The 17,924-nt window shown below is 31.8% G+C and overlaps 1 protein-coding gene across 1 annotated transcript in view; it reads right to left on the bottom strand.

Annotated features, from left to right (window-relative positions):
- Positions 1-5,179: 5,179 nt before the first annotated feature.
- LOC118185142 (metabotropic glutamate receptor 4-like) overlaps positions 5,180-17,924 on the bottom strand; it is a 96,795-nt gene continuing 84,050 nt past the window's right edge. Inside the window, exon 5 of the mRNA XM_085806978.1 lies at positions 5,180-11,388. Within this exon, the coding sequence (XP_085663104.1) occupies positions 11,183-11,388 (206 nt within the window). The 3' untranslated portion in view covers positions 5,180-11,182. The remainder of the gene's footprint in view (positions 11,389-17,924) is intronic.

The raw sequence follows: 17,924 nt of genomic DNA, 5'->3' as shown, positions 1-17,924 counted from the left end.
AATGTTCAATTTCAGAATTAAATATCTTGGATGTTTTATCCTATGGGAGCCAAATGTTTTTTTATTTCATTGTTAGAAGGAAAAATTATTAGTATTACTAAATATAAGGACTGTGTGAAATTTTAGGTTTCACAATTTTTAGAAAATTGCTTTTTTAAATTTTAAAGGTGAGAAAATATAAATTATTGCTTTATTTTTTATCTTTTGTTTAAGCATATTTATATACATAGTCCTTGTGCACTACATAGTATTACACAAGGCTTACAGAGGTAAGCACAAAATAAAATGAAGTGAAAAATTCCCAGATGAAACGCAAGAAATAAATATACAGAAAGAAGGAAATGCCATTTTATCTTGAATAAATACATGGAGAGAGGGAGTAAACTTAATGTTAGAAGAACTTCACTCAGTTATGACTTCTTTTCTTCATTCCGTAAGCTTTGAGCAGAAAACAGCAAATGTACAACATTTTGCACTCCTCCGAAACTACAGAAACACTGTTGTAACACATTATACAGTGTTCTAAAATGCTATGAATGTATCCAATCATATCCGAAAATAAAAATTTTTGTTAAGCCAGAGAGTAAAGATGTCTATAATATATAATTTAATTAATACAGTGTTCTAAAATGCTATGAATGTATCCAATCATATCCGAAAATAAAAATTTTTGTTAAGCCAGAGAGTAAAGATGTCTATAATATATAATTTAATTAATACAGTGTTCTAAAATGCTATGAATGTATCCAATCATATCCGAAAATAAAAATTTTTGTTAAGCCAGAGAGTAAAGATGTCTATAATATATAATTTAATTAATACAGTGTTCTAAAATGCTATGAATGTATCCAATCATATCCGAAAATAAAAATTTTTGTTAAGCCAGAGAGTAAAGATGTCTATAATATATAATTTAATTAACAATAATGGCTTGTGTGATTAAATAAAATAAAGTATAGCTCAACATATAAACCAACGTAGATTTGTATAAAACTAAACTATTAAAAGAACAGGTTTATTTATGTAAAAATGTATGTAAAAATATTCAAATATTTATTAAGAAATCAAAATAGCTTTTACAGAGTCTGGTTGCAGCTTTAGTAGGTGGCAGGAAATTTAGTAGGAGGTGAAATTCCTGAATAAACATGAATCTGGATAATGTCATAAACAACCAAGTCAGCTTAACTAGTCGCGTAGCCAAAAAACGTAAACACAGTGGATCTAGCGAAATCTTACAAAACAACTTGGAATAATGATTAACCTAGCCCTTACAATTATGTACAAAAGTGCAATGTTCAAATCACTTGATTACAAATCCTTAAGTGTCTCTGGGCCTTAATTGTCAGGTGTTTGTATAGAAATGTCACTTAGTTGAGCAGCAGAATGAAGATCTTGATCAGAGATCTCTAAAATAGGAAATATAATAGTTTCTCGCACCTCGGTCAACCGATCAAACTGTAGCACCAGCCTTGTATGTGGTTTTGTCAATAATTCTATCTAGAAATTAACTTTTGATAATTTCTCGATAACCCGGTACGGTTTCTTATTAAATTGGCATAATTTCTCAGCTGTTCCTGATTGTACTACTGGAGTATATAAATAAGCCATGTCATCTAATTTTATGTTTTTCTTGTTAAGCTCTCGCCTCTATAGTAGATTTCTTGTTTCTCAGCTGCAGTACTTAAATTTGAGTTTACTACTTGGAAATGATTTTTACAGTTTTATGAGAATAAGATTATAAATCTATAGAGTAAGTTTTAATGAGTAAGTTTAATTATGAGTTATAAATCCTCAGAGTAAGTTTTAGTGTTATTACAAGTTTTGAATTTAGACTGAGTCAAAATATCAACTGGTAACGTTACATCGCGGCCATATAATAGAAAAGTCGCTGGCATTGGCCTAATTTTATTTAACGTTTTGGATTTACTTTTAGGAAAGCATTTGCAGAAATATCTGTGAAATGCTACTAAATGGCTTTGTAGGGTCCAGGTGGGTTAACTTCTGTCTGGATAGAGGAGTAGCAGGAAACTACACAGAAGAAGGATTGAAACCCTTTATTAACTCTTTAAATTTACACTGCGTCAACTCGACCCTAACAAACTTCGCCTCTACTTGGGCGGTTGAAACCCTTTATTAACTCTTTAAATTTACACTGCGTCAACTCGACCCTAACAAACTTCGCCTCTACTTGGGCGGTAACTGAAAAGCAGGTAATTGAAAATTAAAAGTCGAAATGTTTAACAAGTGCTAAACTAACCTACGGGGCTCAGCGAGATCCCGAACTTCAAACCCCCTTTTAAGCTAGTGGCACTTTTAAGCTAGTGGCAGTAAGACAATGCAATTAAACCACTTGAACCACAATAAGCAAACGTACCTACGGCAGAGACGGCAACTAGAGCCTAAAACTCCTTTTCTCCTATCGAAACTTGGCTTTTAACTACTTCCTTCAACATAGAAAATTTGCATGCGTTCACGTGGGCTACAATATTTAACTATTCTGGCACTGACAATTCGGGGAATGAAGGCTTCTACAAAAGTCTGAACTTAAAATTTAAAATGTGAGTTAAAATAAATATAAATCCCTACAACTTAAAGAGTTAATGAGTGTTGCATTTAATCTTTCAACGACACCATCTGATTGTGAATGATAACTGATAATTGTGCGTTTAAAAATTCCTCATTTCTTATAAACTTCAGTTACAGCTTGAGAAATGAAATTTAAACTTCTGTCTGTAATTATATGCTGTGGTACTCCACAAGAAGCAATAAAAACTTCAAGTTTTTCAATTGTGGTTTCAGAAGAAGGATTTTTTAAAGCATAAGCTTCTGGCCATCTCGTGAAATTATCAGTAATAACAGAAATATATTTATTTCTAGAAAGTTTTAAAGGCAGAGATCTTAGAATAATCCCTTTCTTAGTATGTTCGAAAGGTCTATTTGCTATAGGAACTCTCATTAAGGAAGCTTTGTGTGACACTTTATACACACGTTTTTGGATACACGAGTGACAAGATTTAATATAATATAATATATTAGTTTGCTTATGCATACTTTTTCAAAAGAAAGCTTTTTTGAATTCTATGAAGATCCTGCGAAAACCAGAATAGGCAGCTACAGGTGAGCTTTCGCAAAAACTTCGTTGTTATCCTGTTTGGTATTTACTGAAATTATCTTATGTAATAATGCTGTTTCTAGTTATTTAAGAACTTAATCCTTTCAGTTGGTATTTCCTTGATATCTTAAAGATTTAGAGCAGTGCTGGTTTACTGATTGGATAATGAACAGTAGCGTCTTTGCTGCTTGCGAACAAGACTAGAGAAATTTAATCCGTGTTGTAATTGCAGCTATAATTTAAAAGAACTAGGAGCTATATACAATTGTAGTATAATAAATATCGCTTCTAATGTAATTAAGACTTTGAGTTGATTATACATGACAAAAGATATGCTTTCATGGCATGAATATAATTTTTTACGGCAAATGAGTTTTATAGTATTTTTTCGTTAAGATTCATGAGAGAGAAATTTAGGAAAATCAAATTTATACATGAGTCATTTGCTTTATATTAAAGTTGCCTTTTTACTTCCTTGTATTCCTGTTCCTATTTACTCCTTGTATGAAGTAAAGGAAGTATTGTAATCGCGAAAAATTTCTGTTATCGTATTTCAAGGAAAACATCCATTTTGATCGCTCTCGAATCTATTTGTTTTTGCTTGACATCTGTATGTAAGGACAGAATAAAGGACTCTTCTTTTCCCCAAAATGATATGTAAAATGAATTTAAAATGCATTCAGAATTTCAGAATTCAGATATTGGACTGCTATAACATGTAGTTGTGCATCTCCCTTTTTGGCAGCACCAAAACTATATGCATACTATATTCATTCTGTTACCCGGCTTGGGGGAGCGCAGTTTTCGTATTCTTATATGTTGGTAAATTGTGATTGAATTATGCTGTTCTTATGTTCCTTGCATGCAATAGTTGTAGACTTATCAACAATTTAAAAGTTGTTTAAATGATTCTAAGCCTAACTTTGTTTACATTTGAAACTCTTAGTAGAATAATGAACGAAGTCATTTTCTGCATCAACTCACCAATTTCAGTGTCTTTTTACCTAGTGGGTGGGACCAAATGAAAACTTTCAGTTTTGCCCACCGACAAATCTTTGTTTATGCCCGCTCGCCGAATTGCTTGCGTTTGTGTAGAAACTCTAATTTTAAATGCAAAAATTAATTTATTTTAACTGCTGTTTAACTGTATTTGATGTTTTATGTTTTTCAGAATTTTACAATTTTTAATGATGTTTTGATTTTTTATTAAACGAAATGCAGCAAAAAACGTGTATAATTTAATAGGCTATAGAAGGAAGTCAAGTGGTGTCAATATCAGATTTTTTACTTTAAATTTCAGCATAATTTGGATTGGAATCGTTTTGCTAACTGGTATTTTGGTAGACTATGTGAGTTTGAGAGGTAATTTTGAAGCCTGTGGAGCAAATCATATCACTGCTAGATCAGTTAGTCAAAGTAAAATTATATGTGTCCTATACTAGAAATAATTAAACGGTATCTCGAATTTGCGAGCGGCTTCGGATAACTCATTTGGTATAGCATTAATGTGCGAAAAGAAAGTCAGGAGTTTAATCCTGTAGCTGAGATACTGGTTTTTACAACATTTTTCTTACGTCAAGCATATTTTCATAAGATGTAAATATTATATTTTTGCCAAGCATTTTAACAATTCCCTCAAAAAATAAATTTAGCTTTTAATGTCATTTTGCAGCAACTAACTGTTAAATTGCAAATGCGGATTTCTTCAGCTGGTGTCACTTAACTTGTTTTCGGATCTTACTTTTGACAGAAGATAATCTACTATTTTGCACCATCTTTTAAGTAGTCACATTTACATGGTTGTTAGAGATTTAGTTTAACACTAAAAAGCATTTGCTTTAAGTAATTTAAAGACAGCACAGCCTTGCAAGTCAGTAGTTTAATATTGAGATAAATGTGAGCGGTTTTATCTATTCTTCTCATGAGCTTCAATACGAATGCTTTTGCAAGCAGGGTTTTTTTAAATTTATGTGTGTTTTAATTGGATTTCATAGTTATTACTTGATATGACTATTTAATTTAACAGATTGTGATAACTTTCGATCTGAGAAAAGAGATAGACAAATATTTCACAGACATTAGCTTTAATGCATTTCTTTAGAATTACAACATAGAGGATGAAACATATTCATACAATCTGAATTTAAGTTTGGAATACATACATATTACTACATAGAATGAAACATCTTATAGAATCACGGTGACATATATTATAAAAGAGTTTCACTTCCATCATCCTTTTTTAACATAACCATATAAAATTAAAACTCATCCATCTAGTAGTTCTTTGAGAAGCTGTTTGATTTGTAGTTTATGTCATGCTAATCTGATGGACTGGTTGATATGTTAATAACTGGACTGATTGACTTTTTTGAATTTCAAAAACTTAATCTTGTTTCCATAAGAATATCTTGATCGCATATAAAGAAAGCATTTGCAATAAGTTTGTGGCAAGTATTTAGTTATGATATTTGCTTAGGGATTCAAAGAATTTCAAAACTAAATAAGCTTTCTATAAAACACAGTAGCATAAAATAAAACTAACCTAGCCTCAGAAGGTATACTTTATCCTCGAATGATAACGGATATTTGAGGATCGCCATAAGTATTAGTTTTGTATACCCGTGTTAAATCGGTCATATATTTAGTTATAGTGTTGCGTTATCTTTTTATCAATTACTGTCTATCGAGAATTTAGGTATTGGTACTTTAAAATTAAACAAAAACCAATAAAAAAGATCTGACGCTCAGAAACTAGAGAAGCCAGAACGTAACAAGAAAAGAGAAGGTTCAGTACCTGTAGGAAATTCAAAGTTGAAGGAAGTAAAAAAAAAATTACTTTTACAGAAAAGAAGGCAGTTTATTGCAAATTTTATCAATCACTGAAAGGAATGCACATGTGTAAAAGGGATATTTTGGACTTAAGTTGGATTAAACATTATAATTTATATAGCTGCAAACTGAAAGTATTCGAAGACGGAAATGTTGTTGAAACAAGAGTTGAGAACAAGCAGATACTGTGTAACATCTGAACTAATTATTCCGAGAATACTAAGCTGACTTTTTAATATTTTACCCAGAATATGTTTTTAACCGAACAGTCGGGTACTTGTCGATTAGGTATTGTGTTGGAGTACAGCCTAATCACATTTCCCCGTGTCATCAGCGAGATCGTTGCCCGAATGAACTGTAAGAAGCGATCAATATTAAATCCACAAGGAAGGTACGAATCACAAACAATTAAATTTTACATGCGACTTGAACTTGCAACTTTATTTTCCGCGCTTGCCTCTCTTCTGTAACCATAATACAATTTCGGGTGTTTCATACTAAAAAATCCAAATTTTTTACTCTTCATTGACGTTTTCCTAAAATCACATGAAAACGAAATGGAATTCTATGAATAATTTATCACATTCTTCTGTTAGCTGATTGTGAACTTGGATGGAAGCAAAATAAAACTTTAATGGCTCTGATTCATAAACATTAATTTTTGCCAATGCATTTGTCAGAAATGTTTATCAAAGTCGCAAAGTTGCAGTCGTTTCCCGCACAATTAATTTCCTTGAAATTTAAAGTTCTAAGTCATAAATTTTAGTTTATTATTTTCCTTTTCTTTTATTGCCTTCAAGACATTTATTTGCTGCGAGTTTCGAATGAATAAGGTTAAAAAGAAGAGAAAGATGAAACGTATGAAAACATGTTGATATAATAACTAGTGTGCATGCATCTGCTGCTCTGTTACTTGGGTTAAATCAGGAATTATTGGTTATAGTTGTTAAGTAAATCTAAATTAAGAAACTGTTCCATTTTTTACCTCTTACATGGATACTTCTAACCGGTCATGAGCCTAAAGTTAATATTTGCGGTCAAGTTTACATATGCTAACCATGTTTAACCAACTATACAGGAACTATGTTAACCAACCAGTTATATAGGAAAATATCTGGCTTAATTTTAACTGATTGTCAAGTTTGGAAAATCGCGAAAACTGAAAGAAATCAAACATACTTGCAAAAAATCCAGTGTTTTCACTCTACAGAGTTATAAAGAATAAAATCAACCAAAGCTCATGGCGGTATTAAATTTAATCTCAGGATGCATTCCAACTACAATGAAGTAAGAGGAAATGGAATGAAATGTACTCATTTCCCAGATTTTGTTTTGGATATCATGGAATCCAGCTTCGTTTCAGAGGAAGTGGATATTATTGCCGGTTTACCCATTTGTTTATCTTGATGATGTGATAATCGATAAGGGAATCTTTTCACAATACTTCGATGAGCTTCGCAATGTGTTCTTGCTGTTAAAAGACGTGGATTTAAAATGGGATTTCAAAACTGAATTATTTGCAGAAAACATTAGAAAATTTAGTTTTTAGAATAATTTACAAGTAAGCCAAGTCGGACAGTTCAAGATTAGAGAAATAGCAATTTTCACGTATAAAAGTAAAATTAAAGAACATGAATACGAGAGCAAGTTGATCATTTTGTGACAGAGTTCTAGGTGAATTTTTGCTTAAACAGTTTAGAGAGATCAATGAATCGTTGGTTTAAGAAGAATAAAGTTGGGCTGAATGAGACAACTCCTGAGGTGAAAAATTTTAAATATCGATTGTTCTCAAAATATTCTGAAACAAAGAAGCTTAAAGAAATTTTGACGAGTTAATCAATAGAAGCCATTCGGAGGCGGGGACAATTGATCCGTTACATACTTTTTAAATAGTACATTATTACTTTACGATAAAAGTTAATAGTTATACAGTGTGTGTATATATATATCAGTTCCAATATTTAGAGTAGAATGAACAAGAATACTGTCACTGTAATTTATATATCACTTTGTGATATTTGAATTGCATTCAGTAAAACATTTAACTTCAAGAACGATGTAATGATCATAAATGAGTTACTGTTCCAAACGGAAATCAGTGCTAAACCTACCTAATATAGTCCTTCAAGAAATCATTCCTCCTCTTAAGTATACAGCCCTCACGGTCTTTGCCATAATCAATTAACCTAACCTAGACAGATGTGTTCCCTTAGGGAGCGTTCACACGATGATTTAATTATCACAGTTGTCATAGTCGTAAGGGACAGAAGTCATTAATTTCGTTCATACCTTTGGAATAGGATCTAAGCCATAACCAATAGGGCAGGTAAATTTCCTCAAAAGGGAACGTGCATTTGGCACAGTGAATCGTAAACCGTATGCCCGTTCGCGTTTTCTTCGCTATGTTTCATCGGTTCTTATCACATTTTTGTGTAAAGATGAAAAGTTAGAATATTTAGAGCAAATCATGGGTCTAATTTCCGTGAAATAACAATAAAGTTAGGCTTATGCCAGTTGTAACCGTAAAGCCTAGTGGGAACGCTCCGTTAGAATATCGGACTATTGATAGTATAAAAAAAATTCAACTTTTTTTTCGTATTAGCACGTGCAGTTACTTTTAGTAATACATCGATAATCATACAGTTAGTAGTCTTAACAGGTTATTAACATCATTTTTTGTTAACTTTTAGCCTCTTTTTTATTTCCGATTAATATTTTTAGTTTGCTTTGTCTAATGTTGAACTCACTGTTGGTAAACTGTTAGAAATTATTTTAGGGTGGTTCGAAAATTACCTGTATGAGAGAGAGTCATAGCTCTAAATTGAGTCTCATAAATAAAATTGTAAGTACATTTATTTTCATTCTTGAATTAATCTATTTTCGTCTAGTTATTAGAGAAGAGAGTCGTTAGAGAATTTTAGCGTATATCGATAAGTTATTACACACACTGGCCAATGAATAAACCTTTGAGATTTTCATTTGAATGCGTGATAGGGATGAAGTATGCAATTTTTTGATGACGTGGGTTACACGTGGTTAAAATGCTAGTATAAGTAAGGGCAAGAGTACGTTTCACAATGAATGAAGTAAAATAGGAAAAACGACAGATTCTTTCACCATTTGGAAAAGGGCTTAGAGTTGTGCCTGTTTAGCAGGGGCCTCGATTTAGACAGCAAATCTCACTGGGGTCTCAAAAGCAGCCATATCAAAGGTTTCTCAAAACTTGGAATCAGAACTCACAGTCCTTCTCTAGAACTGCGGTTCCAGCACAGTTTTCCAAGACAGTGATCGGCGTCATCTATAATTTGGCAAGAACCCCATGAAGCCATGAAACTATCTTGGCCTTACTCGCATTGTGCAAGCGTCTGGTGGGAGCATCATGATATGGGACATGTTCTGCTGGCATAGAAGGGGTGTTCTGGTGTTCCTCGAGGGTAAATAAATATCCATGAGATACCTAGATATACTAGCAGATCAAGTATGCTATGCAATGTTGCATTTTTACCCTGATGGCGACGGATACTTCATGGGCGATAATGCAACTGTACATCGTGCCAGAAGCGTTCAAAATTGGTTTTGAACATTAGTTTGACTTCTAACACCTTCTCTGGCCACCGAATAGCCGAATAGCCTGGATCTTATCTCTTTAGAAAATGTGTGGGATATGGTGGAAAGACGCATCCGACAACACTCTCCTCTTTCATCTAATTTACAAGATTTAAACAGCTGCATAGCCAATGCATGGTATTCTCTAGACGTAATGCACTTCAGAAGCATGTAGACTCGATGCCCAAACGAATCAGAGCAGTCATCCGTGCAAAAGATGGTCCAATAAAATATTGATGTTGGGTTTCTAATTCATTGGACAGTGTGTGTGTAGAAATACATAAAAGTCATTTCTTGCGCTTTAACGCTGCTAAATGAAATTATGTCGGCTGACCACTATTGCAGGTTTTAGGATCCTCCAATAATGACGCAATTTTATGCCGTTTATCATACCTTTAAATACGTGAAAATATACTTTGACTTGAAAGTATCCTTATACAAATTCTGGGAAAGAGAAATATTAAACTAGACCTTTTAAGCTTAGTTTTTCTTGTGAGCATATGTAGGCACATGGTGAAAGTTTTTATCACAAGTGTACGAGATAAGTATCGTGCTTGTAAAATTTTCTTTGGTCGAAAAACTTATGATGTGTATGTATATTGCCAATGATAGATGTCGTAATATATATTTTTAAGGCAATTAACATAATGATTTTTACCTAAATTTGAAACTAACAGTTCTGAACCTAAGAGTAAAGAAAAAGAATCTCTGGAAGTTTCATACTCCAAGAATTTACAAATAGATATTTTAATTGTAAAACATTTCTTATACATACATAATTTTAAATCACTTTCACTATTAGTCACAAACATAGAATATACACATAATTCTTAAGAACTTGGCAAATATTTAAAATACAACAAAGCCGATAAAGAATGCTACTTCAGAAAGTTGCATGGTTAACACGCAGTGCTAGACATAAAAATACACGTAGCTGCAATCTAAAAATTTTCTCGGTCTATATCCAAGTTGTTTTTACATACATATATTCAATATATGTGCACAGACAACATTATGTAGGAGAACATTTCTTCCTTTAAATTTGCAAATGCAAAAAGTATGAAAAAACTTTGATTCCTTATTAAATGGTATTTCTGACCACAGAAATATATCAGCAGTATTAGAATAAAATAGTTTCACTTAAACTTAATATAAAGTTAAAATATTTACTTTAACTTGTGGAGTAAATTCCTTCACATGATTTTCAGGTGCATCGAAATATTCATTTAAAAATTAAATGAGGGTTTCTTTCTTTTTACGTTTGAAAATAAGGATTGTAAGAAGAGAAAGATTTCACCCCATACTAGTCAAAATATTAAATCATATTTAATAGCTCTGCTCTAATATTTAGAGCTGGATATGTTTACTATATTCTATTATCCATATATGAACTTCAAAACTATTCTAATAAATAAATATATATATTATCCATGAAACCTAATCACTAATTCCTTAACTTCTATTCTAAATCACAGTTACGTTTCCACGTACAAAAGTAAACAAAGTATAAATGCACATTCAAGTTTTGTATTTGGCACTTTCGGTTTATTGTATGGCTAAACCGTGTACTACCAACAAAAGTAAAGGAATGTTTTAACGATTGATTAAGTGATGGACATTAAGATAAAGCAGTTACAACAGGACATCGGGTTGGATGCTCGGTTTCCTTGCAATGACAGTGCAGCTGACGCATCTTGGCATTTTTGGATTGTTTCTCTCATTCAAAAGCGTTTCTGGCAGACAGATATTGGAAGTTTGAGTTCCACAGTTGCGGCAGTAGTTTTTATCGTAAGTTATTGTTGACTGCATCCTGTTCCGATTGTTAGCCATAGCAACCCCTAAAATGTTAAAATAAAACACAATTTATGCAGTGCTGTTTAATATATAGCATTTAAATGAGAACTAAAAGGCCAAAGCTTCAAATATTAAATTTTAGTATATAAAGTAATTTCGTGCACATTCTAGTACGTAATTGGTTTGCTCTGAGTTTCAAAATTGGTTAAGAGATTACGTAATTTTGTTATTAACTACACTTTTTACAACAGATATAAGAGAGAATTTTCACAGAAATTAGAAGAAAACAATACGAAAATACATATTATGCAGTTTGAGTTAGGGTTAAATAAATTAGCTAGTTAAATAAGAGAGAGAGTTAAACGAGTTAAATAGTTCTTCCATTTTTGTTATCGTTACTTTCTCATAAAAATTATTATTTAGTTCATATTTAAAAATTATAAAACATTTTCTCCTTCCTTCCGGTATTCGCACTTTAAAAGGGGGAGTATATAAGGTATTTTCTCTCTTCTTCTAGCATGCGTTCGTGGTGTAGGAAACTTGGTGTGTATTCAAGAGGTTCAAGTTAGAGTCCGAAGAGAGCATTGCTCATTTTTTATCTATCATTCTTCAAAAATAATCTAATGACTCTACAAACTAAGAAAGGAAAGAGTGATTTTAATGGCTGATAATGATGTCGAGGTAATTGCAAACATATATGTATCGCATTAAAAAGTCAGAAAAGAAAAGGAAAAAAAATACTGATTTCTTTTTTGACGTTTGTTTTGAAGTTTTGAATATAATTTAGTATTATTAATAAATGCAAGCAAGAATACTAAGCAAATGACAATGCTGTGCTCTATGAGCATAGCCTTATCATTTGCTCATTAGTTTCTAAAGAAATGTATATAATAAATATATACCTTCAGAATGAAATGTCTTATTTTGATTTAATATTGCCGCCATTAAGACATATTTCCCACAAAATTACATCAAACCATTCTTCTTTATTTCTTTTATTTTTCAACACAGAATATTAATTCTTAACATGTTGGCCACCGACTTACTCATATATGAGCCAATGGTTTCGTCGGTCAGACCAACGATTCAGATGTGAGATGGTGGTAGAGGCGTTATCGTGTTATAATTTCTTAGTTAAGTCCATAACAACTATACTTGTATTACTTAGTGATGTATAAGAAGTTATGATTCACATTCGTGACACGTGGTCTCAGGTTCTGCTTGTTTTTTGTATAATAATATAATTATTATGTAATACTAAAATTGCATTAAATCATATTTTAGATATATAAATAGTATTAAAATCATATAAATAGTATTAAAATCATATTTTAGATATATAAATAGTATTAAAATCATATAAATAGTATTAAAATCATATTTTTGATTAAACCAATCCTTAAGTTTCCTAATGGAATAAATTTCAGGTATTATTATACAAAATATGCTGCCGGCGTTTAGAAGGTGAGCTTCTAGCAACAAAATGTCAAGGAATTTTTTAGATAAGGAAACCGTTCTTCAGGTAATTAAATCATGATCTCTTGATGATAGAAAGGTCTTTTTAAATAATAAATACTCTCAGAATATCTATTTAATACTAGTTCTACTTCGTAATATTTAATGCTTTATAGTTATTGCCTTGGACTTTCGTGTTGTTAGCTTCTGCGTTGAATGTTCTGAGCAAAATTAATTTTTGAATTATGCTGCCTTCGAAAATCTAATGTATCTAAGACAGCTGCACAATTTAAACAGAAATTTTAGCTCTTCAGTTGCTTAAATGTATTAAAATTTCTTATTACACTGAGTTTTGTCTTGTACACACATTTATGAGCATTTTGGTATTTCAAAAAGACTGGTAATGTTTATAATTTTCTGTACGGAACTTTAAAATTTATTTCAAATATTACTTTTAACATACATCTTCAACTATTTTTGCATAAAAATTCTTGAATTTAATTTGGAAACATTTAACAATTATGCTGGTCAAAGCTGGAATGCTACTGCGTAATAATCAGCATCGTGCTGAGTACTAATCAGTATCGCAATATTTAACTTAATAATTAATAAACTAGGAAATAAAAGCAGAGATATTTTTCTGATATTAAACTTTGTCATAAAATTCCTGATAATTCAGAGATCATTTTATTATGCAACAAATTCGCTGTCATCTGGATTTAAACTACATGAGAGTTATTATAAAAAAGGGCCATGTTATGGAAATAAGATTAATTTTGAGAAAATTATTTTTAATTTTTTTTGTGACAGAAGCCTGAAAAGTGCTTTTATCGCAGCGTCCATCGAAGACCACATTCCGTTCTCGTGTTTTATTTCTCATAAAAGGACTCTTTCATGAATAACGCTTTCTGAACAACAGCCACAAAATACAAAATATACTACACAATAAATATAAAATATGACTTCTAATTGTTAACAGAATTCGTTACTGGTATTATGCATTTTATACTGAAATACTGAATACTGCATTGGGTATTCGCTTTAATATCCAAAGACTACAGGCTTTTTAAATTAATCTGATTGTAATCTTTAAGAAGAAATTCAAAGATAGGGCTAAGCTTGAGTCTTAGTTCATATCTGCGTGAGCTTAATAGCAAAACGCTGAAAGAACAAGTAAACAAGACAACGTAAACAACAACAACAAGAATAACAAAAAAAAAAAAAAATTCAGTCAACCACAGAGTTACTTTTAATCACAGCGTGCATCGAAGACTACATTCAGTTTTGTTACTCATAAAAGGAGACCTTTATGAATAACGTTTGATGAACAGCAGACACAAAATATAAAATAGAAATTATTTTATAACTGTCAAAATAATTTTTTACTGGCATTATGAATTTTATATTGAAATACTGAATGCTGGCCTGGTTACTACTCATTTTAATTTCCAAAGACGACATGGTTTTAATATTACTCTGAATGTAATCTTTAATAAGAGTTTAAACTATAGAACTAAGCATGAGTCCGAGAGTATTTTTATGCTTTTAATGTCAAAACGCTGAAAAAACAAGTAAACAAGACTATAGAAAGAACAATGACAACAACAACAACAACAACAACAAAAAAAAAAAAAAAAAAAAAAAAAAAAACTCATTCAGTTTCAGAAGTGTTTTTATCACAGCGTGCATCAAAGGCTACATTCGGTGCTCTTCTTTTATTACTCATATAAAAAGACCTTCACGAAAAATGTTTGTTGAACAACAGCCATGAAAAGTAAAATATAAATTATTTATAACATTTAACAGCATTTATTGCTGGTATTATGCATTTTATGTTGAAATATTGAATGCTGGATTGAGTTTGGGCACTCACTTTAGTTTCCAAAGACTTTTAAAAAGCTTTTCCAAAGCTCTTACTCCGAATGTAATCATTAAGAAGAATTTAAAAGATAGATCTAAGCTTGAGACCAAGCTCACATTTTCGTGAGCTGAATAACAAAATGCTGAAAGAACAAATAAACAAGACAACATAAACAACAAATAAACAAGACAACATAAACAACAAATAAACGAGACATCATAAAACAACAAATAAACAAGACAACATAAACAACAAATAAACAAGACAACATAAACAACAAATAAACAAGACAACATAAAACAACAAAGACAATAACAACAAACAAAAAGAGAAATTGCATTCAATACGCAGCCTTATTGCATTCAATACGAAGTCTACGTTATTTCAATTAAGTTTTCCCTCAAATTCACAACTAAAATTTGCAATAGAAATGTGATATACTCACTAATACTTCCTCTTCCATCTTCCACCCACTTTGAATTTTAAAAACAGATGGCTCAACAGTTGCTTGTTCATTTTTCTGTTTAAGCTGATGAATTCTAGTAGAAAAATGCAAATGTTTTTTTTCCCTCGGAAAAGAAGAGAGAAGTTTGTGTGATTGCCTCTAAATGCTTAGTGTCTGAAATTAGGGTCTTTCTAAAATAAATTATATTCTAAATTTGAATTTTACTTAGCTTTAAAGTTCAGAATGTTTCGTATAATTTCATATAATTTTTACTGTTCGGGTTTTAATGTTCGGGAAAAACAGTGAAATTTGTTTTTCTCTTTGATTTGGATTTCTTAAATGTAAAGCCATGCAAGTTTATTTTATCTCTATTAAACACTTTCTAGTAACAAGTACTAGTAACACTTACTACTAGTAGTAGTAGACACTTACTAGTAAATTATAGATGCAATATTTAAATGAAATAATGCTGACTTAAATTTGCCGTTGCTTCATTAAAATACTAATAATAAAAGAGACATTCTTCTAAATGGAAGAAGCAATTTGTTTTATGCAGTGGTTACCTTTCAAATCACTAAATTCGTTTAAGCTTTATCACAATAATTAACTTTTAAAAGATAATATTTGCTTGTTATTTCATACTTTAACCTCTGGGGATCCTACATAAAGCAATGAAAGTAAAGATTTTTGAACATGTGTTACCTCAAAGCTAATAAATTTTTCAACGAAAGTTTTTTTGTTTTCCTCTAACTAAAATTTTGATACTGCCCTTGCAATGAAAGAAGCTGATAAATGGGCCGTGCCGACCAGCGGTCGAGCAGTAAAAGCCGCTAAACACTGGTAGTTCGGTTTGGAGGTCGAATCCCAGTGAACGGGCTGGCTGCATGGGCGTTTCCGGGGTTTTCCTCATGTGTAACGTGGATGCGAGCCACTTTTCCTTAGAAAGTCTTCCACGGGGTATCACCCTTTCCGTGTAGTGCCTAATGGCAGATCACGTAATAATAAACACATTATAAATAAAGATAAATTGTCCGTTACCTTTTCTGTAACACGTGTAGCAACAGCTTCAAACACTTGATGTAGTAGTTTTGCGATTTCGACTTGTAATAAAAGGTAATAAAACGCTAAGGAGGTCCTTAGCGTTTTAAATCAAAGAATCATTATCAAGTAATTATTTTGCTGACAGCTTGTGAAGCATAGTCCTTTTTGTAAATGTTTGCTATTGTACAATTTGTGAAGTGGAGCAGCAATATTGTCATTCCTTTCCTAAACCTTACATAACGCATTTTCCTGAAAGCTGATGGGCACTGGAATGCCCTTCAGCTGATGGGCGAATAGGCTGGATGCACGAACCATTTTGACTTAGAAACTCTGCCGCGAAAGCATCTTTAGTCTTAGGCAGATCACCTTCCTGTATTTTACCATATCGAAATGAACTAACGTAACCTATAAACTGAAATATGTTTGACAACATTGGCTTTGTTAAAGAATTTAAACTCTTGAAATTAAAACATAGAAGTGAATGATTTAATAGTTATCAAAATAATCTTTGTTCCTACATATCTTAATCTTAAGTACTTGGAAGACATTATCCTGCACGCCTAGCACACATGTCGATGTAGAGTAGATAGCTCTATAGTTTGCTATTCGCACAGACATGTATACAGACATACATATATTATAATCTGGATTTAGTATCAATTAAATTATAGATGTCCTTATATACATATGCAGAACAAGCTTTTGAGCAAGACCTAGTCTGCTTTATTATTACGGGCAATCTCCGGTGATAACATCAGCCACACTCTGACAAAATATCGAACTTCTGGTCTCACCCGCTACAGACACTTACCACTTAATTACAGATCATGCCTCCTGGAAGTGTAATTGCTTTTAATGTTACAACGTATTAGAATTTTATTTAATTTTTGGATCAGAATTTATTTTAAATCTATTTAGTTGAAATTTCGTGTTTCTAATAATTGCCATAGAGCAAGCCATTGTTATAATACACAGATTTCTACCGACTTAATACTCATTATAAGCAAATTTCTGAATGTCTTTAATATAGATCTTAGCGACCTGTAATCATGCCCTTGAATTCGCTTTACTGAGAAATGATTTTTTCTAGCTCTTCGTCAATGAAAATTATTTTTTCTTGAAACATTTCTAACAGTTGCTACATTACTAGATTTGCTGAGTATTCATAGTGCTTCTAAAGCCAGTTTCACTGCACACGTTTTAGAATTACAAGTAATGTATCTAATGATCCACTTTTTATCGCGTTCAATGAAACTATTTGGATGACTTTGCGCACGATGTTTATTTCTCAATCAAATGTGTTTTATGCACTTTGAAAATATATGGCGAATAACAATTTTTATTTATTATGGCATTAAATAGTTTTTTTAGGTATTTTTCGCTCGTATTTTTAACGATTCCAATGAAAAATTACAAGTTTCTTCACATTCTAAGAAATCTTAGTGTTTTTTTCAACCCATGATAACAAAGTATCTCCTCAATCTTATTTTTCGAGGTTCAAAATTATTATTTTAGGTGTTTTACAAAAAAATCTGTTAGAATTGTCTCTTTATAACATTTGTACTGCAGTGCCCTAACATAGTGTTTATCTTATAAGCTATTTCTCCCGCCTTCTTAGTATACCTTCGTGGTCAGCATGCTCAGCGCATTTTCGAGAGTTCCGTGATTCGAGTCAGTCGCTCTTTAAAAGGGGAGATTATATAAGGTATTGCTCCCGCTTTCCGAGGATGCCTTCGTGGTATAGTGGTGAGCACGCTCGGCGCGTATACGAGAGTTGC

The sequence above is a fragment of the Stegodyphus dumicola genome, chromosome X1, assembly GCF_044657685.1.
Source record: "Stegodyphus dumicola isolate Sdum_Otavi_A_Nest chromosome X1, ASM4465768v1".
Taxonomy (NCBI): Eukaryota; Metazoa; Arthropoda; class Arachnida; order Araneae; family Eresidae; genus Stegodyphus; species Stegodyphus dumicola.
Note: the sequence above shows the minus strand (reverse complement) of the source record. Positions and strands in the feature narration are given on the sequence as shown.